The following is a 22,354-nucleotide window of genomic DNA, read 5'->3' as shown; positions in this document are numbered from 1 at the left end:
GCATTTGTGATTAATTTTTATATTGATTTTGTATCCTGTAGTTTTGAAAAACTGACATTTCAGTTCTAGTACTTTTTTGTAGATTCTATCAGAATTTCTACATAGATAATAGTATTTTTTGGTGAATAACGACATTTTGATTTCTTCCTTTTGTATCTGTATGCTTTTTTTTTTTTTTTTTTTTGGTGACTTATTGCAATGGCTAGCACCTCCAATACTATGTTTAAAAGCTGTGGTGAGCATGCAAATATTTATTCTCATTTTGTTCCTGATCTAAGAGGAAAAGTATCCAGTCTTTTTTCATTACATATGCATATGATGTAAGTTTTTGCTCACTGTCTTTATCAGGTTGAAGAAAATGCCTTCTATCTTCTACTTCACTGAGCATTTAAAATTCAGAAATGGGTGATTTATTTCTAATGCTTTTCTGTATTTAGATGATCATAAGAAGTTTCTAGTTTATTAATAGAGTGATTTTCATTTTTTAATTTAATGAACAGTATAACAGTATATAAATATACTACTTTTTTTTCTGTGTGTCCATTCAAAAGGTGATGGATATTTGGATTGTTTCTAGGCTTTGGCTGTTAATAAAAATGCTGCACTGAACATTCATATGGGCTTCATTTGTACATATGTTTTTATTTTCTTTGGGTAGATTCCTGGGACTGTAATTTTGGGGTTGTTATGATAGGCTTATGCTTAACTTTTTAATAAGCTATGAAATAGTTTTCTAGCATGTATGTACCATTTTTCATTCACAGTAGCCATTTATGATTGTTTAAACTTCTCCATATCCTTATCAACACTTGATATTGCTTGTCTCTTTGATTATAGACATTCTAGAGTGTGACTGGTATTATCTTGTGGTTTTATTTTGTATGTCTTTACTGACTAATAATGTTGAGCTCAATTTATTTTTTTATTTTTTATTTTTTTATTTTAAAATAATATTTGAGCTCAATTTCATGTGTCTATGCCTTGAACATGTTTTGTTGGGTGTGTAAAATATATTCTATTTTTAAATAATTTTATTAGTATTCTAAGTTGTGTCTTTAAAAAATGGATTTCATATTGGATACTTAAAAATAAAAATCATTTAATGTTTTGATCTTGTATTCATCAACTTCAAGAAACTGTTATTAATAATGTTTATAGATTTTCTTGTTTTTAAGTGCAATTAATTATATTACATGCAAATAAGGACAGTTTGATTCCTTTTGCAATCTTCTTATCTCCTTATTGGGATGTTGGGATGTGTTTCAGTGTTGAATCACAGTGATTACAATAGACAGCCTTATCAAGTAGGATGCTAATTATAATTTATATATTTATGTTCCTTGTAACAATTAAGCAAATTCCTAACTTATTGTACTGCAAGATTTTATCATGGATGACTTTTTCCTCTATGTTGTTAAATGCTAGGTTTCATTAATAGATATTCTCATGATAAACATCTTTTCATTCTAAGTTAAGTCAAACATTATTATTTGGGACACTGGTAAATCCTATTTGCTTATATTTTATTTAGATTTATTTTTAGTATAAATGAATATGATCTGTTGTTTTTGTGATTGATCGAGAATCCAAAAACAGGACATTCCAATTTTTTCTTGATTTCTTGGTTTGAATAGTTCTGTAAAAGCGAAGTTCTGTCATTCGCTATTTGATTATAGGAAAGGCATGATAAATACTATATTCTTTCCCTTAAAAATGTTATATCCTTTATTTATTTTTTATGTATTTTTTCTTTTATTTAAAATAAATAAATTTTGCTCAATATCTTTCAAAAGTGACAACTAGTATTTTGGTGTCATTATGAACTTATAGATTCATCTGTATATTTTAATTCATGTTAAATTACTATTCCTACTAGTGCTCAGATCATCTCTTTTCTATGTCATTAAAATTATCTTTATTCTCTAGCTTTTCCATATTCTCTCTGTTTTTCTTATTCCAAATATATATATATATATATGTATTTGTAATTCCTCTTTGACCTTTTTGAGTTAGTAGCTTTGATTATGTCTTAGAGGAGTAACTAGTTATAATTATGAACACATTATATAACTTCTATTTTTTGCAAACATGAAATATAGTAACATCGAAGTTTTTATGTTGACGGCTAACATAATTTTTCTTCTATATCAGTACTGTCCAATATAAATATTATGAGTCACATAAGTAATTTAAAATTTGCTAGTAGCTACATTAAAAGTAAAAACAATAAGTAAACTTAATTTTAATGAAATATTTTATTTAACTCTACATATCTAAGATACTTTCAATTTAAGACTTAATATTAAAATCATAAAATCATTAATGAGATAACTTACATTCTGTTTTTGCATTAGTGTCTAAAAAACAGTTTATATTTCGTACTTACAGCACATTTTAATTCAAATCAGTCACATTTCAACTACTTATTAGCTACATGTGGCTGGTGGCGACCTCATTGGACAACTTATCTCTAGATTATGTAGAATCCCACTTCCTTTTAGATATATTAAAAGAATAATCATAGAGCTCTAGATGGCACTCTTGCCATTTGATATGAAACCTTCAAAGCTAAAGAAAATTTTAAAGAAAAAATAGTGCTAAAAAAAGAAAAGGACAGTAGTTCTTGTAAAGTGTTAATGGAAATTATTTTAATTTTAAAGATTAGATCAAAGTTTAAGATGTAGGTCTGTCCTGTAAGAGTGTAATTGAGTGCAATGTGGTATTAACTTAATTGAAAATAATACATCAACAATTGTACCCTGTATACAGTCTTAGTAGTTTTCCAAGGTTTATTAGGACCCAAAACTGAACATATTCAAAAGCTGCCATGCATCCTATAAGAAAAAAGAAAGTTCTAGCAATGGTATCTAATTTGACTGACTCTTGTAAACACTGAATAAATCAATTTACTTAAGGAAATATAAAAAGTTGTAGCCACAAGGTAGTATAGTTTCTTTTTTTCTTAAATGCTTTATTTTTAATCACAACGACATGTAACAAAGAATACTCTAAACACAAAATGAACATCTGGACTATGAAAATACTATATGGATGATATACTTCAGAGAATAGAATTAGAGTACATAAAGTCACGTTCTGCAATCATTTATTTTAGGACATTAATGCATTAATTCTTTAAGTACATGTAATGTGTAATAATCAAATGGATAATTCTTGTGTTTTAATATATTTCCAAGTAATATAACATGTTTTGATTTATTTCATCTTCTACTCTTCAAAAATTACCATTGTATATTTAATTTCTTATATTGTGATTTAGAATTCAGGGTAGAATTTTGTGGTAATAATACACTATCTCTTTTGAGAGTAGGGAATTTAAGTTAAAATATGACAATTTCAATGAATTCCTTAAACTCGTATGTCATACAAAACAATGAAAGCAACTACAACTTGAATTAGCCCTTATAGTTTATGGAATTATTCTATTTGTTCCTAATCTAAATAATGGAGTTTTTCTGTTGTAAACTGAATATGCTATTTTTGTTATAGAATGTTTATATGACTTTATAAACATTGAACATAAATCACTATTTAGTAGGTTATGCTTGGAACCACCTGCAAATGGGACAGAGTAACCTTAATGAACACAGATATACTAAATTCTTTTATTTAATAGATTGAAGACATGATGAATTGAACATTATCTGAAAAGACATAAATGATTTTTGGCATTTTAACTTCATTCTTTGATTCATCAGTAAGCTTATATCCTAGTATTTTTAGGTTTTTATTTCAGAATTATTTAATATTGTAGCATAGTACAAAATGAAGAATAATATAACATAATTAAAAGACAATTATAAAATAATTGAAAGAAAAGCATTTCTATTGAGTTAATATAGAAGAAGTATAAAAAGTTTATTTAATCTATATATTGTATAATGAAAGTGTTATATTATTCTGGCTAAGTAAGAACATAGACTTCCTATAAAAAATATCAAATAAAAGAATAAAGTTTAAGGAAGAAAATAAAACCTCTTACCAGGTCTTCTAAGTTGAGTTGTATAGTCTATGCCCTGTGCAAGGGTATTCTGCTGAGCAGAAGATTAGCCACTGATATACTATATTTATTTTTCTCAATAAACCATGTACCCTTGTGTGGGACTATGTCTGTCTTTAGCCAGAGAATATTAGTTCCTTATTTGTATGGAATGCTGAATTAGCTAATGAAGGGACTGCCTGCCTTTCTAAGTAAATGTCAGTATTATGTCCTGGGAATGATTTTATATCATAGAAATCATAACATGCATAATGGTCTTATTGTGAAAAAATTTTTCTTACAGATATATACCTCATTATTTAGCATCATTTATTAAATTAACATAGATTTTTCTCCAAAGTAGAAAGCACCTAAGTTTAAAATGATGATAATACTAGTTAGCATTTATTGAACACTTACTATGACAGATTGTTCTCAGCTTTTTATATGTATTAGCTTGCTAAATATTCAAGTGAGAAGCATGTTTTATTATTGCCATTTTAAATATAAGAAAACAAAGGTGTAGAAAGTTAAATAATTTGTGTAGCATAGCTAAGAAAAGAAAATGTCAGGATTCAACTCTTAACCATGTGTTATAACACTAGAGAAACAGAAATTAGCAATATATTTAAACGAAGAGTTGTTTTTATATGAATATAATAAAAACATCATGTTGCAGGAAATAAAAAGAGCATTTAAACTAGAAAACATACCATTTTCTCAAATAGAAAGGAAGATATACTTCTTAAAATTGATATAAAAATTTTATGAAATTTTAATTAGCCTTTCATTCGGTTGATTTTTTTTGAAGGACATGCATTTGAATAAATTACCTTAAAATTTACGTAAAATCATACTTTTAGAATATTCAGTAAAATTATGAACAGGAAGAATAGTGAGAAATTTCCACTTTAATAGCTATCCAAACAAATTGTAACTCTAACTGTACCTGCTCCCAAATTGTCATTGGAATAACTCCAGTCTGGGCGACAGAGTGAGACTCCAACTCAAAAAAAACCACCAAAAACCAAAAAACAAAACAAAAACCAAAAAAACCCCAATAATTCAAGGAACAAAATGGAGTGCAGAATTAGATTCCTGATCATTTGGGCATTTGTATGGTGCTATGGTTTGAATGTTTCTTTTCTCCAAAATTTATTGCGAAATTTAATTAACATTGTAACAGTGTTAAGAGGTGGGACCTTTATGAGGAGATTAGACGGTGAAAGCTCCATACTCATAGGTTGGATTGATACTGTTATTTAAGAGCAAGTTTGGCCCCCTCTCAATCTCTCTCACCCTTCAGCCTTTTACCATAGGATGGTGCAGCAAGAAGGCCCTTGCCAGATGCTGGCCTCTTGATCTTGGTCTTCCCAGCCTTTGGAACTGTGAACCAATAAATTACTGTTTATTATAAATTCCCCAGTCTGAGGTATTCTGTTATAGCAGCACACAACATGCTAAGACATATGGCAAGTCATTTTATTTATTTATTTATTTGTTTGTTTGTTTGTTTATTTTTTGAGTTGGAGTCTCACTTGGTCGCCCATACTGGAGTGCAGTGGCCGCTCCCGGCCACCGCAGCCTCCCTCGCCTGCCGGGCCCCAGCGATCCTTCCGCCTCAGCCTTCCAAGTAGCCGGAATTACAGGCATGCGCTACCACGCCCGACTAAGTTTTTGATTTTATTGTAGAGATGAGGTCTCGCTGCCCAGGCGGGTCTCGAACCTGCGGGTTCAGGCAATCCACTCACCTCAGCCTCCCAAAGGCGCGGGATTACAGGCTGAGCCACCGAGCCTGGCTAAGTCATTTTATTTTTATAATTCATTTTTTTTTTGAGTTGGAGTCTTACTCGGTCGCCCAGGCTGGAGTGCAGTGGCATGCTGACAGCCACCACAGTGTCGACCTGCTGGGCTCCAACAATCCTTCCACCTCAGCCCTCCAAGTAGCCAGAACCACAGGCGGACTATCAAGCCCAGCTAATTTTTTGATTTATTGTAGAGTCGTGGTGTCACCATGTTGCCCAGGCTGGTCTCGAACTCACAGGCTCAGGCAGTCCTCTTGCCTCAGCCTCCCAAAGTGCTGGGATTACTGTCTTGAGCCACCGCACCTGGCCTAATTTTATAATTCTTTAATGACTTAATCTGGTTGATCTTAAGTATCTTAAACTTTTCTTTTGATTGTAGCTTTTGCATTTACTATTTTTCTCTCTCAAATACTCTATCTTCAGTTAATATTCCAGTGCTATCTAAAAATGACGCCTCTAGATATTGCAAACATTTTACTTCTATTCTACCACTATATAGTATAAAAGTATCTATTTTTTTAAACATGAATCTGGGTTTTTAAGTAAAATGAAATTTTACTGAATGAATTCTGCCTTATAAGAAAGGATCTTGTCTTATTGAATTCCCATCCTTAGAATGGGGTCATAGCAGGCCTTCAGTAATGCTTAATGGTAGCACATTCATATAAATTATTAATAAATAAGTGAATATATATTTATTGTGACTGTGTGTGCAAACACTTTTGTTGATGGGGTACTTGACCAACAGTGGAGATTATGTTATAGATTATTAAGTCAAAGTTGCATTGTTTATTGTGGACATAAAGTAATAGTATTATATCATTGAAAAACTTCAAAGCATCAGGCTTTCATTTAAAGAAAAATGAGTTTCAAGTTTTGTTTTTACCTAGTCCACTGAGCATTTGTTTAAAATAAACGTAGATTTCCATATGTCATTGTAGAATAATTGCATGTTTAGCTCTTTTGAAATATTATGAAGCAAAGGAAGGAGTCTTCTGAACAATTCATGGCTATATTATTAGAAATCCTCTAAAAAAAAGAATCATTAATGTATAAGTATTGGTGATTTCATCCTCTCTTATTTTGTTGATGTAAGACCCACTGGGCTTAAGTGTATATCTTAGGTCAAACCATCAGTAGATTTGGAAAACAACTGTCAACTATGTGTTTTTTTCTGTGATAGTATATCTAGCAAAAGGTGAACTTGCAGAATTTCTGCAGCATATTTTAACCTTTGGATTTATACTGAGTGTTCCAAGCTCAATATAAATTGTTAATTAATAATTGGATGCATGGGTATTACTGATCAGCAAACACGGGACAACTTGTGTTTACTGCATTAGTATGTGCAAACCAATTTCATGTAATACTCTGAAGTATTAATTATTTCATTTAATACTCTGAAGGGTGATGCATTTTTTTCCTTAATTTACTTTCTGGAGATTTAGACTATTAAAACTTGGAGAGAGACTGTCAGTTATTGGCATTTACTGACTTTTGTTTATTCACTCTACATATATTTATAGACTAGCTATTTTGCTAGACTCTAGGGATTTCACAGTGAATGAAATGCGTTGTGCTCTATTGAAGCTTAGAAACTACTAGGGAAAGTAGATATTAAACTAAGTATCCAGTCACATAGGTATCATTATTATAAGAACTCTGAATTAGAATTACAGATGCTTTGGAAATATATTCCAAGATGGCCTGACCTGATTTGTGCTACAGGCCGTGGGTGATGTAAGGGGATGTCTGATCTTTGATGTAAAGGGTGACTTGAGGCGTGATGACAGTATAAGGATAGGAAGACATAGAATCAGGAAGGACAGTATGTGCAAAGGTTTGTGTTTAGAAAGAACCTGCAACATTTGAGTTACTAAAAGAAAGCCATTTCTATGAAATGAAACATGTAGAACAAGGTGGAAAGCCAGGATAAGAGGATATGAGATCTGCAGGATCCAAATAATGCAGAGCTTCATAGAACATGTAAGATTTGGTCTTTTCTATAAGAAAACAATGGTAAACCTTTGACGGGTCTTAAAATATTGTTTTACTTTTAAAATAATCAGTCTGCTTTCAGTGTATAAAAAGAGTTTGGTGGTGGTCAATAGAGCATGAAAGAGGTCGTTTTTAGTTCATTTTCTGAGGCATATTCCTGGAGCTACATGTTACATGTTAGCATGACACATTGAAACTATGAATATATTTGAACTTATATTCACATAAGTTTTATCACTTACTAAACAGTTGTCTAAGTCTGAAAATATTTGTATTAATAATCATACCATTGTTTAAAACACATTTGGACTCTTGATATTGTTGCCAAAGTCCTTGTGTATATGTTTCAGACTCCTCATGATGCATGACTATATTATCATAAACTTATATTTATGAACAAATATAAACTATAAATAAATATGCATATCAGAATCTGACTTTTGAAATCTGTCGGAATTCATTCAGAATGAAATATATTGAATAAGGAGGTAAAATAACATGTATTGAACGCCTCATTTTATGAGACAGTCTTCTCTAAGCAAAATACATGCTCACACAATTATGTATAATTCACAGAGCAATCCTATGAGATAGACAGTTTTATCCCTATTGTACTGCTGAGTGTCACTGAAATTAATATTTGGTATATGGGAGATTACAATCAAGATCTCCTTAAATGCTGTAGATAGTGCTAAATTAAAAGTGAAACACCATATTAAGTAAAGCATTAACATGATTTTAAAAAAGCATATTATTAACCTGCTGTTTCTTTTTTCTTTTTTTCTAATAATGTTTTTTATTGGCAAGAGACCATAAAGATAATCCAACTGATACAAATTATTAGGGATTACCTCTTTTTAGCAAGTGTTTTTCTCTTTTGTGCACCTGAAAATCATATTTGCATTTAGGAATAATGATATGTGAAATTTAAGTCAACTGATATGTTTGCTTTAAACTACTCACAAATTTAGAAAAATGATTTATTGACTAAAATCATCACTGTTATCCCAGATATCTTATTATGAAATTAAAAGGAACTCATTCCTGTATTCTCAAAATTATTTGTCCTTGCAGTGATTTTCTCTTTCTTTTTTTGTTTGTTTTAAAGATGTGGGGTACAATTCAGCATTGGGTATACAAATGGTCATTGCACAGGTAAAGTTTGGGTCTCACTTTGGTTCCCACTTCGCCAGGTCAGGTACCCTTATTAATGAAGTGTGTTCTCCCTCCCTCCCCTGGCAGTTTCCCACTACTGCCAATCCCTTTCTTAAAGTATTATGATAATTGTTCAGGGTCTGCTTATGAGTGAGAACATGTGCTCTTTTTTCAGGTGTTGAATCATCACCAGTGTGAGTGTGACATACCTTAATACTAGATCAAAGTCTGTTTATGGTGGAAATCTCTTAATAGTGAGCTGGTCACAGGCACATTCTAGTATATGACCACCTTTAACCATTGTAAACTCTCAGGTTCTGCACAACCAGATATAGGAATGTCATATTAGTATTAATAAATAGTGCTGATGGAATAGTATGTCCTGATCCTGAAATAATTCTCAGCCTCTTGGTTACATGGTTTCAAAACATCATTCATCTTTAATACTTTTTACATTGTTGCTGAATACCTACCATAATACTTCTGATAACCTTGAAGATAAGCATGTAGTTGATTTAACCAGTTGAGATTAAATAATAATATTGTCATTATTTGTATGATCCATCTTAACCTTTTTATTCAAAAATGTTTATCCATCTAATAGAAGTAAGCATTTTTTTTTCTGTAAAGGGATATATAATAAGTATTTTATGCTTTGTAGTCTATATAGTCTTTGTTACAACTATTCAATACTGCCACTGTAGTACGAAAGCCATTTTAAACAACACATAAGCGAATCAGTATATCTGTGTTTCAGTAAAACAATTTACAAAATAAATAGTTGTCAAGATTTGGCCTTTGGGCCCATAGTTTCCTTGCCTATGCACTAGAGTATAACATGGTCTTATTGCAGACATTGTTATCAATAACATTACCTATAAAATATAAAATTAAAATATCCCACCACCTTTAGTCATTCTAGCTTGTAATTACTAATGCTATCATTCATCAAACTCTTTAAGATTTATGTTTATTAAGCCTACCCATTTTTTTCCTTTTGACCCATGCCCAATTCCATGTTGTCCTCCTTTCTCGTATTCTTAACCAGATTAGGTCTGAGGGTCCAATACAATAATCAGTTCTTCACTAGCACTCCTCATTTTCTTCTCACTCCTCTTTCTTTTTTCTTTTTGTGTAGCACAACTGAAACTCTGGTTAACTCTACTCTTCTCTTATTCTGTGTATGAGGGTTTTTTTATTTTTATTTAAAGATGGGTATAATTCATGGTTAGGTATACAAATGATCATTGTACAGGTAGAGTTCGGGCCTCTCTTTGGTTCCCACTTCACCTGGTTTGAGATCAGTTACCCTTATTGATGAAGTGTACCCCCCTGCTCCCTCCCCTGACAGTTTTCCACTACTACCAATCCCTTTCTTAAAGTATTATAATTGTTCAAGGTCTGCTTATGAGTGAGAACATGTGGTACTTAGTTCTTTGTTTCTGTGATAGATCACTGAGTATTACAGACTCTAAATCCATATAAGTTGCTGTAAAGTTCATAATTTAGTCCTTCTTTATGGTGGCATAATATTCCATCATGTATATGTACTATATTTTTTAATCCAGTCCTCTTTCGATGGGCAGCATTCTTGGTTCCATGTTTTTCCTATTGTGAATAATGCTGCAATAAACATGTATGTGTAGGTATCTTTCTCATAGAGTGATTTGAGTTCCTCTGGTTATATTCCCAGAAGGGGGATTACTAGGTCGTATAGAAGATCAACTTTTAGATCTTTTAGGAATTGTCACACTGTTTTACACAGAGGTTATACTAGTTTACACTCCTACCAAGAGTGTAGAAGTGTTTCCTTTTTCCCGCATATTCTCCAGCAGCTGTTGTTTTTTGAGTTATTGTTGATGGCCATCCTGACTGGAGTTAGGTGGTATCTGTGTGGTTTTAGTTTGCATTTCTTTGGTGATTGGTGAGGCTGAGCATTTTTTCATGCATCCATTGGCTGCTCATATGTCTTCTTTTGTGAAGTGTCTATTCATGCCTTTTGCCCACTTTCTAATAGGGCTGTTTGGTTTTTTATTTTTGGCACATTTGAGTTCTTGTAGGTCCTAAATATTAGGCCTCTGTCAGATATACAGTTGGCAAATATTTTTTCCCACTCTGTAGGCGTCTCCCCGCTCCTGTGATGGTTTCTTTTGCTTTGCAGAAACTTTTCAGTTTGATGAGGTCCCACTTATCCATCTTATCTCTTATGACATGGGCATTTGGGGTTATGATCAGGAATTGGTTGCCAGTTTCAATTTCCATAAGGGTATCTCCTGGAATTTCTAAGGTTCTTATATTTTGAGGTTTTACATGTAGGTCTTTGATCCATTTAGAGTTGATTTTTGTGTATGGTGGTAGGTAAGGGTCTTGTTTTAATCTTCTGCATGTGGTCAGTTAGTTTTCTCAGCACCATTTACTGAATAGGTTCTCTTTCTCCCCAGTGGTCGATGGTGGAGGCTATATTGAAGATGAGTTGGTTGAGAAATTGAGGATTTGCTTCTGGGCTCTCTATTCTGTGCCATTGGTATATACTCCTGTTCTTGTACCAATACCAGACTGTTTTGATTATTGTAGCCTTATAATAAAGTTTAAAGTCTGGAAGTGTGATGCCTTCCGCTTTGTTTCTTTTGCCAGGGATTCTTTTTACTATTCATCATCATTTATGTTTCCATATGAATTTCTTTATTGTCATTTCCAGATCTGAGAAAAATGATACTGGTAATTTAATGGGTATTGTGTTAAATTCATAGATTGCCCCTGAAAGCAAAATGAGATAAGAATAAGGGCAAGAACAGAAAAGGAAGAAGGGAGACGAAAGGAAGATGAAGAGAGAAAAACAGAAGAACAAACAGGCACACCAACTAACAAATAAACAAAGAAACAAAAACAACAAAACACAAAAAACGTACATTCAAATAAACATACAAACAAAAACCCCTGATGATGCATTTCCCCTCCAAAATACCCATACGCAGAGAGACTAAAAAGCACCAAAGAAAATACAAAACAAAGCAAGTACTAAAACGTAAACAAAAACAGACAAAAAAGGAGCTCCCTCTGTGACCCTTTCTGGAACTTTAGGCTCCTTTCCTAAGCACTGCCACTGCTTCTGGCTGCAACTGTGGTAGGGAGTGGGCTGTTAATATGTTCTCCTTTAGTATCTCATCCATTCCCATGGTTTTAAATACCATCTATATTCTAATATTCTAAAACTTCCAGTTTTGATCCTTTTTTTTTTTTTTTTGAGATGGAGTCTCACTCTGTCGCCCAGACTGGAGTGCAGAGGCCGCTCCCGGCCACCGCAGCCTCGACCTGCTGGGCTCTGGCGATCCTTCCGCCTCAGCCTTCCGAGTAGCTGGAATTACAGGCATGCGCTACCACGCCCAGCTGATTTTTTGATTTATTGTAGAGATGAGGTCTCACTGCCCAGGCGGGTCTCGAACCCGCGGGCTCAGGCAATCCACTCACCTCAGCCTCCCAAAGGCGCGGGATTACAGGCTGAGCCACCGAGCCCGGCTTGATCAATTTTTAAATACAATTTTTCCGTAGAAACAGGTTCTCATTATATTTCCCAGATTGGTTTTGAATTTCTGACCTTAAGTGGTCTTTTCATGTTGGCTTCCCAAAGTACTAGGATAACCAATGATCAAGCTGATCATTTTTCTGAATTGCAAATGGGTTTCCCTTTTTTCTATTTAAAATCATCATTTAGATATTTCATTAGAAATCATATATAACGCTTTAAAATCAGAACTCTTGGTTTTTCCTCACTTTTCAAAATACAGTTCTTCATACTAACTTCCTGTTTCAATAGCTGTATCAAAATTCTGTATACTTGCTTGCCAAAAATCTAGCAGCCTTCTTTGATTTCTGCCCTCCTTCCTGATACCGTTTCTCCCTCCTCTTACCTTGTGGGGGTATTTACTAATCTAATTGGCTTTATCTTCTAAATATGTTCCAAAGATATACATTTTTCTCTATTTGTCTCTTCCTCCTCTGTCTAAGTCACGATCTTTGCTATTCTGGAACATTTTAGAATCCTCCTCAAGTGTTCCATTTTTAGGTTTGATTTACTATAGACATTCTCCACTCTGCCAGTAGGATGACACTTAAAAATATAAGTCAGATCATCTCATTCTAAAGGTTAAGACCTTCTAATGGTTTTCCATGATGTGGCTCTTGCCTGCTTTCTGACTTTCTCTCTTACAACTCTTCAAAAATCATTTTAAGCACAATGGAATTTTTTCTTTTCCTCAAACAGGGCGACCTTGTTCTCATCTTTGTGTTTGCTGGGTTCTTTGCTTTGTTTTGCGAGTAATTTTTGTTTCTGTTTACACAACTCACTTCTCATTTTTCATTTATCAGTTCATATGTTATTTCCTTTTGTGTGTCTTATATAGAGTAACCCCTGAATAGGTTGGTAAACTTCTGTTGCAAAGGGCCAAATATTTTAGACATGACAGACCAGATGACTTCTGTGGGGCCTACAAGTCTGCCATTGTAGGGGAAAAGCAGGGATAGACAATATGCAATGATTGGGTGTGGTTATGTGATTGTGATCTTTATTTATTAAAATGAAAAAAAGGTTGTAAGCCAGATTTTACCTGTGAGCAGTAATTTTATCTGTGAGCAGCAATTTTAACACTTATCCCATAACATTACTTTGCTATCTTCATAGCATATATCACTCACTTAAAATGTCTTATTTATTATTTCTGCCTTTCTCATCTAGAATACAAACTCCTTGAGAACCGAGATTTTAGCTTTTTCACTTCCCTGTTCCACGAATCTGTAATTCTGAATGGATTGTTAATTGGAGTTTTATTAATCTAAAAGATTAATCTGAGGAGAATGTGTGTGTGTGTGTGTATTTATGTCCTGGAACTGGCTTGGAAATTTCTTTTAAATTTGCTGTTTGGAATGGAACTTCTTTCCTTTTATATTTTCTGTTTAATGTGAAGCCTCTACTGATCGAAAACAAAAGTTGATGAATATATGTATTTAAATTTTTAAAGTTTTTTGGTGATTTATGTCATCAAATTGTAATGTTGATGTCCTTAATAACACACTTTTTGAAGTCTATTTTCTCTTATCTGAATATAATTACACCTGTTTCTTTTGAGTAGCTTTTGCCCAATGTGTCTCTGCTCATCCTCTCAATTCTCATGTGTCCTCTTTTTGTAGGCATATCTCTTATAAATATAATATATCTTGATTTTGCTTTTTCAAACCTGTCAATTTGTGTTTCATGATGAATTGAGCCCATTTATTTTTAGTGTTGTCTCTCATATTTTTAAATCTATTTCCACCATTTGAATTTCTTTTCAGTTTTTAACTTCTTATGTAATTCCTATTAAGCCTTAAGAAACGTTTTTTGGGGAGGCGGGAGGGAAATCATGTTTGCCAGCTAATGAGATAAGCACTTTAGCATCTTACAGTGTTTTTTGGAATTCTTCCACAAAACCACGTTGTTTTCATATTCTCTAGACTTCCCATTCCTGGTTATTATGGTCATTGCAGTTTTTAAAAAGGCAACAACAAATTCACGAAGGTGTTTTATCAACCCTGTCTCCATATCTCTTGATATACTTTTTGCAACACATTTTGGGTCTATTTCTCCTCTTTTTAATACTTTAGTCCAAAACTGTTTTAAAACATGTCTTTGCATGTGAAAGGTTCTGAAGATTGTATGCCTCAGAATACTTTTTTCTATCATTTTCATATTTGATGTATGCAACTAGTAGTCTTAATATGTCAGCAAAAAATTTATTAAACTGTAATAAAAAATTTCACATAACTCTTTAGATTATTAATAGATCAAGCAGACAGAATTCACTAAGATTATCAAAGATCTGAAGAACATAGTTAATAGAAATAGTAATTAAAGTAATAAGGATTGAAAAGAAGATATAAATTTGCATTTATTTTATAGATGATATTATTTTTTCCACACCAAAAAACCTAGTATCTATAGACAAATTTTCAGAAACAACAGGAGTGTTTGCCAGGTTGCTAGATACAAGATTACCATTCAAAAGTCAGGTAGCTTCCTACACACATTTTTTTTTAACTAGGCATAAGGGCAAAGTAGTAATTATAATAATTAAGGCACTGTGGAATTTTTAATTGGGGGGGTGTGGAGATAGGCATAATCATCAGTGTAATAAAATAATCCCCAAATAAAAGCTGTAATTGTTTATATGTTTATATTACATCTGGGTACATTAATGAAGTTGTAAATTATTTAATAGTTGTTTCATATTAATTTCTTGGTAAAAAGTATGAGTCTAGGTACAAAAAGATAATTTTGTTTTCTTTCAAAAATACTTATATGCTATTTTATAAAATTATATTTTCCTCTAATTTAAATCTGTCATCTATTCAGTGCCAGACCGTTTCTATGTCATTTTCATATTTGTATTTGTCTCTTAGTTGCAATATGTATGTGAATTTTTTTTCAAAATGAATAGGTAGATCATGTTTTTTAAGACATTTGCTTACTTGAAATTATCATTATGTTGTTCTTGTGTGTGGACAACATTGCTGAGTATATATATTTTCCATCAATATTGCTTCATTTCTTTTTTGACATTTTTTAAGAAAAGTTATCTTCTTGTCTAATCTTTCTTTGTAAATAACATTTGTGTGACGGTGTGTGTGTGTGTGTGTGTGTGTGTGTGTGTCTGTATGCACATACGCACATATTCCCATGAATGTGCCCGGATATATATAGTTTTTTTAAATAACAACTTTATAAAGATATAATTTACATACGATAAAACATGCCTCAAATGTGCAATTCATATAAAGTAGTTTTTAGTATACTCACAAACTTGTGCAAATCACCACTGTCTAATTTAAGAATATTTCTATAACCCTAAAAAGAAACTTTGTACATATTAGCAATCATTCTTCATTCTCCATTTCCCCAGCCCTTAGCAACCACTTATTTTCTTTCTGTCTCTATTGATTTGTCTATTTTGGACATAACATATAAATGAAATAATTGTTTTATTTATTTTTAGCATATTATTTTTTACGTTTATCCATGTTATAGCAGATATCAGTACTCCCTTTTTATGGTCAGATCATACTTCATTGTGTGGACACAGCACCTTTTATTTACCATTTATCACTTGGGTTGTTTTTATTTTTTGGCTATTATGAACATTGGTTGTAATATTTTTATATTTCATACAAGGTACTTTTTAAAATATTTAAGTTTGGTTCATCAACAACAGATTTTTTTCTATCATATGTCCATCTAGGCTAACTTGTACTATCTCTTGTTCCCTTGATCTTTGTGTACTTGATGTTGTCCTAATTCATGTAATACATTTTATTGTTTATTGAAATTTTGTTCTAATTATCTTTTCTATTAAACTGCTTGTTCTTTGACGATAGCAAATGTGTATTTTATCATTTTTGCTTTATACTTTCTGGTATGTGATTGGAACTTAGTCAATGATTATTGAGTAAACAAGTAAATGTGATATTATTAAAACATGTGTACAATAACCTTAAAATACACGTAGAATGTAAAATTAAAATGCAGAGATTTTAATTGGTGGTACCTATGGTCTATTAAGAATATATTTTTAAATTAGTATTATAGATAATACACTTTTATGCATATATCCTCAACTATGTTGACATTTTTTTACTTCATCCTCTATATTTGAAAAAACTCTAATACAAGATAAATTCAATTCTCAGCTTTTTCTGTACTCAGCTATAGAAAAACATACAATTTGCTAATTAATCTCAATTCAGATTCATGTTCAGTAATCTTACGCTATATTTTCTTAGTCTATTACTTTCCCTTTTTGATGACTATTTTAAGTCTCTTTTTCCCTCTCTCATTACCTAATACTTCATACCTATTCTCATTCTCAGCTGATAGATAGTCTTTCCAATTTTACTGAGGAAACAGAGGCAATATAAAGACAGCTTCCATATGATCCCACATTTCCCTACTTACTCTATGTATATGATTTCCTGTCTGCACTCTGAGTATACCCAGTCTTTATTTTTTGCACTAGATCTCATCACCTTTTACCCACCTACTAATTTTTTCCAGTTAGCATAAAAACATACTATTTCTCTAATCTAAAAAGAAGCTCTCTTATATTATCTTGATCACACTTATTTCTCTTGCTCATTTGTCATTTCTGTTTTTATCAACAAAGCAATACATTATTTGAATTGACTTATAGTCTTTATACCATATACTTATAGCTTTATTCCACAGTAGATTAGTTCATAAATGCAGCATAAAAACTTGTTTTCAAAGTATGTACTTTTTCAAAACTTGAGACATATTTTAAATTTTAATGTTTTACATCCTATACCCTACATATCAAAAAAGTTCTGAGCATATTTAAGCATGAAGTAACATGTTTTAAATGCCAAATAGTAATTCATTTATAACCTCCCTACAAACATACCAACATGGTTTTGAAATTCTGGGGAGAAATATATAATCTCTTGCCTAAGTGGAAAATTGTGTAGCTCACTTCTGGGACACTTTCATTCTAAGCAGCTCTAAAAAGAAATATTTTTTGTAGAAGTCTTAATTTTCTGTCTTCAGTTTGTAGTAATTCACATTCACTGAATGGTATTCTTACCAGTCCCTTAAATTGAGTAATAATCCTACTACTTTTGTTCTAGCATTTAGGCTTATATTTTTTAGCCTAACTGACATTAGGATTGATCATTATCGTACACAAGGTACATTGCACTGATTTAGTACTTTCAACTTTAATAAGTAAGAAAAAACAAGAAGAAGGAAAATCAAACTTGAATGCCTGGCCAATAATTTGGTTGGATATATTTGTGGCAGAGGCTGGAGTTTAAAAGGCAGAAAAATGTCAGTAGGCCTGGGACACTGCAGCCTTTATTCAGGACTTCCTTGTGTAGTAAATCACCCATTTTCTACCTCCTACAGGCCATTCACTCCTGACTTCTTAATGCAAAGTTTCAGTCTTGAAAAAATAAAGATATTTGTGCAGACGAATTTGTGAAAGTAGTTTTGAAGTGCTTGCTTTTTTTCCTTAGTGATATTTTTTCTTCATTCTAAATATTAATAGATATTATCTTTTCTTAAGATTGCTGACCTGCTTCTGAATCTATGTCTGCTTTTTTTGACCAAGGTGATCACTGCTCTTTCTTTTAAAAACTGTAGGTTGCCACTTCTCAGTCTCCTTTGCTGGTTTCTCTTTAGGATGTGATCATTTAACAGTCATATTCCTTTGGTCCTCTTATCTATTTACAAAGTTGATTTTCTGCCTCCACAGCTTTGAACTAAATTTAAATGCTGATGATTTACAAATTGTTATCTACTGGACATGCTCCTAGGCTTGACCCAATATCTGGCTATTCAATGACTATCTCAAACCTGACATTTTCAAAACTTCAGCTCCTAATTATTCCTCTAACTCCCACCACAGTAAAACCTATTCTGTATCTCAGTTAATGGTGACTTTTGCTTGGTCTTAGGAATAAACACAACAAACAAACAAACAATATTTTACCTTTCTTTCTTTCAAAGAGTGAATTTATTTATTTAGCTAATTTAGTTTGCTGTACATTAAAAATATGTTCCCTGTATCTGACCACTTCTTATGACCCTCACTGATATCACCTGGCTTCCATTACCTCTTGCCTGCACTATTGTCACAGTTAAGGGTTGTTCTTGCTTTGAGGTGTTTGTACTTGTTTTCTCCTGCTGGAATACGTTTTATCCAGTAAACTTCATGGCTTGTTCTCCAATTATCTTTTGTCTTTAAATGATCCTTGTCAAAGATCGAACCATACTTATCCTGAAAGCAATTTCCTCCTCTCTTCATTGGTTTATTTTTCTCCAGAAGACTTATCATCATCTGATATACTATCTACTTAAATTATTAATTGCCAATATTCATCCAATATGATATAAGTAGCATGAGGACAGAAATTTTTATCTTTTATTGTTATATCTTCATGGCCTAGAACAACACTGGTACATTGAATTTTCCTCTGCCTTTTTGGGATAGTCAGATGAAAACTGAAAATAAGATTTATTGGATAATTCTCATTATGAGATATAAGGATACCTATAAATTCTTTGAAAGATAAAATATTTTCTTATACTAAATTATATGAGAAATATGCAGGGTGAATCTTATAAAATATACAAGTAAGCAACATGAATGATGCCTTTATAGTTTTAACAGTAAATCCCGTTATAGTGATCCTATCTGTAACCTTTATATTAATAGTTTTTAATGGCTGAAGGCATAACATGAAAGTATATATCCAAAAGATAGATTCAATCTCTATTTATTTAAACTAATTTGAAATTTTAATAAAAGTAATAGTTTGATATTATGAGCCATACTTCGCCCCCATGTAATGTAGGTCACCCACTCATAATCTGTAATATTTAAATGTTTCAACTTTAATAAAGGTCACATCTTAAAAATGATGCATATCATAGAATCATTTCAAAGTTGCTAAAAGTAGAAATAACCACAATAGGAAACAAGCAACTCAATGCATTACAGTAAATAATGAAATATTATTGAGCCATCAAAGTTCATATTTTCAAAGAATTTTGATTTTATGAAAGTTTTAAAGTTGTACCAAAATGTCTGTATTTACAGAATATTAACTGGAATAAAAGCCCCAAAATGCTAACCTTATTTCTTTCTAGGTATAAGATTATGGATTATTATTATTTTATTCTCTTATTTTTGTATAGTTTTCAGCATGTTTATAAAGTTTTTGTTGTCCTTTTGTAATAACAGCAGAAATAATAAATATAATGTTTAAGGAATTAGAATTTCTTTCATATCTATGGTTTGCTTATTGTTGATGACAAAAATTTATATTTTACTAAACTTAAATAGGCCACTGGTATGTAATGATAATTATCTTCCATACCAGTGTGTAACATATCTTCACTTAACTTGTTTTTCAGATAGTTTGTATAAGTACACATCAGGGTTCTACTTCTTTTTTCCCCCCACAGACAGCCTTTTGATTGACTATCAGTTTACCTTCAGCTTATTACAGGAAGATGATCGTCACCATACTGCCATAAACTTTATAGCAAACCCAGAACAGGTGAGGAATGAATATTATCTTTTACAATGTAATTGTACTAGTATCAATGGATACAACTTTTTTGTCATCTTTCATTGTGATTTTACCTCTTCTCAGAATTTTCACATTGTCTTTGCAGGAAAGATATTCTGTTTTATTTTGGGGTTTTTTTTTTTAATGAAACTTAGATATTTTTGCTGTTCAAAGAATTTTTGAGTTTGATATTTCATGTTTTGCACAGTCCTATACTCTAAATTATGTATTACTTCTCTCTATACATTCTTATAATGAAATTTATGCTGACAATTATACAATGAAACTCAGAATATTCTTGTTTAAAAATAAAACCCATGAATTCAAAACATGCTATAGTAAATATATTTTCTTCTTTTATATCATTCCATACTATTAGGTTTTCAGTCTTTTTTCTAAACCCACTGGTTTATTTAAGATATGTGCATGCTGGCTTCTCTAAGGAACTTACCACAACAGTGATATAATCTTACAAACTTTTGACATTATATTATATTAAAGATTAATTGTGAATTTTAATCCCAACAATTCAGGAGATGGTACTAAGTTTACTTAGAAATAACACACATATATTGCTATCCAACTGACACCTTATTATGTGAAAAAGTTCAGGGAATGGAAATATCAACCATATGGTTTATTTGGGTGGAATTTTAATTCTTCTGAAACTAAAAACTACTAATTCAAAATGAAGATATTATGTTAATTATGCTTTTTAATGAAGTAATTCATATTATTAAGTGCATACATTTATCTTAATGGTCATTCAAATAGGTGAAATCTAATTATATCCTACCATTTCCGTTTTTTATTTTAAAATATTTTATTGGACTTGCTGGCAAATAATAAAATATTTTCTTAAATTTTCCTTTTCTAGTAAAATAGAATCCTGCCCCCCATCACCAAAAAAGAAAAGAACAATCTACTTCTTATTTCCTAGATTTTAATGAATGACTATATTTTGGTGAAATATGTTTAAAGATACTTTCTTTCAAATACATTCCTTTCTTCACAGAGTATCTTTGTTTCGATAAAGATATACTAATATTTCCAGAAATGACATTCATCAATGTGATAAGAAAGTTTTACAAGTGCATTTTAATCATCACTGACTTATTTTCTATCATGGTAAAATATACATAAAGTAAAACTTACTATTTTAACGATTTTATGTGTGCAATTCAGTGGCATTAAGTGTATTTACAGTAATGTCCAATAATCACCATTATCTATGTATAAAACTTTTTCATCATCCCTAACAGAAACGCTGTATCCATTCAGCAATAACTCCTCATTCCCTTCTTCCTACCAGCCCCTGGTATCTTTATTTTACCTTTTATCTCTATGAATTTACTTATTCTAAGTCCTTAATATGTGTTATCATTTGTCCTTTTGTGTCTGGCTTATTTAACTTATAATAATGTTTTCAGGGTTTATCCATGTTGGAGCATCCAAGTTCATTCTTTACTATTGACTTCATAAATATTTTATAGCTATTTCAAATCTGTGGGGTTGAGTATCTAAGAAATTTAATTAAGTGAGATATTTGACTCAAAATTGGAAGTGAATAATATTTCTTTCCCATATTATCCATAGGGTCATACACTTATGTCCACATCAGTCACAATTCTAGTTTGCTTCTCTTTTCATCGTCTTTGCCTCTTTCAATTTCCAGAAATCCCAAGTACTTCTAAATGTCCCAGCTTTCAATTTTTCTTTCTACTATCTTGTCCAATTGACACCAAGAGCGCAGACACATGTTCTCTGATGCTTAAGGATGCAAAACTAACATGAGAGGCACCCCTAAGAATGCTTATAGCATTATTTTGTGTAATCCCCTTCAATTAAAGATATATTCATCTAGGAACAGTCTCGGAATTAATATGGATTATTGTCCAATACCTACTAGATAATAATAAAAATTAGATACCTAAATTATTTATTTATATACTTTCTACATTTTGACAGCAGACTTAATCTTAACTCACTTATAGCCAGTGTCTTCGTATGAACAACTTCTGGAATAGATTTCTGCATAGCATTATTTGGCAGAACTTATTCATCTCTAATCATCAGTGTTCTAAATGAGTGATTTTTGTCATTTCTTGATATAACCATGATATTGCTTTTTTATTGCAGCATTGTTAAACTCTAAATGTTTTTTAAAGGGATTTAGTAATGGTTCTATATATTTTGGCAATACTTAAACTTGATAGAGGATGGACTAAAAGTTCATGAAGAATTTTATAGTTTTTTATATCAATTAGAAATTTTGTTT

The 22,354-nt window shown here is 31.6% G+C and overlaps 1 protein-coding gene across 1 annotated transcript in view; it reads left to right on the top strand.

Moving 5' to 3' along the window:
- Positions 1 to 22,354, top strand: part of LOC103272371 (attractin-like protein 1) — a gene marked incomplete at both ends in the record, with an annotated part of 122,268 nt that overhangs the window by 1,663 nt on the left and 98,251 nt on the right. The window contains one exon of the mRNA XM_021718500.1: positions 19,970 to 20,064. Within this exon, the coding sequence (XP_021574175.1) occupies positions 19,970 to 20,064 (95 nt within the window). The remainder of the gene's footprint in view (positions 1 to 19,969; positions 20,065 to 22,354) is intronic.

The sequence above is a fragment of the Carlito syrichta genome, unplaced genomic scaffold, assembly GCF_000164805.1.
Source record: "Carlito syrichta isolate Samal-C Ts95f unplaced genomic scaffold, Tarsius_syrichta-2.0.1 Scaffold312293, whole genome shotgun sequence".
Classification (NCBI taxonomy): Eukaryota; Metazoa; Chordata; class Mammalia; order Primates; family Tarsiidae; genus Carlito; species Carlito syrichta.
This window is presented reverse-complemented; position numbering and strand designations above follow the sequence as displayed.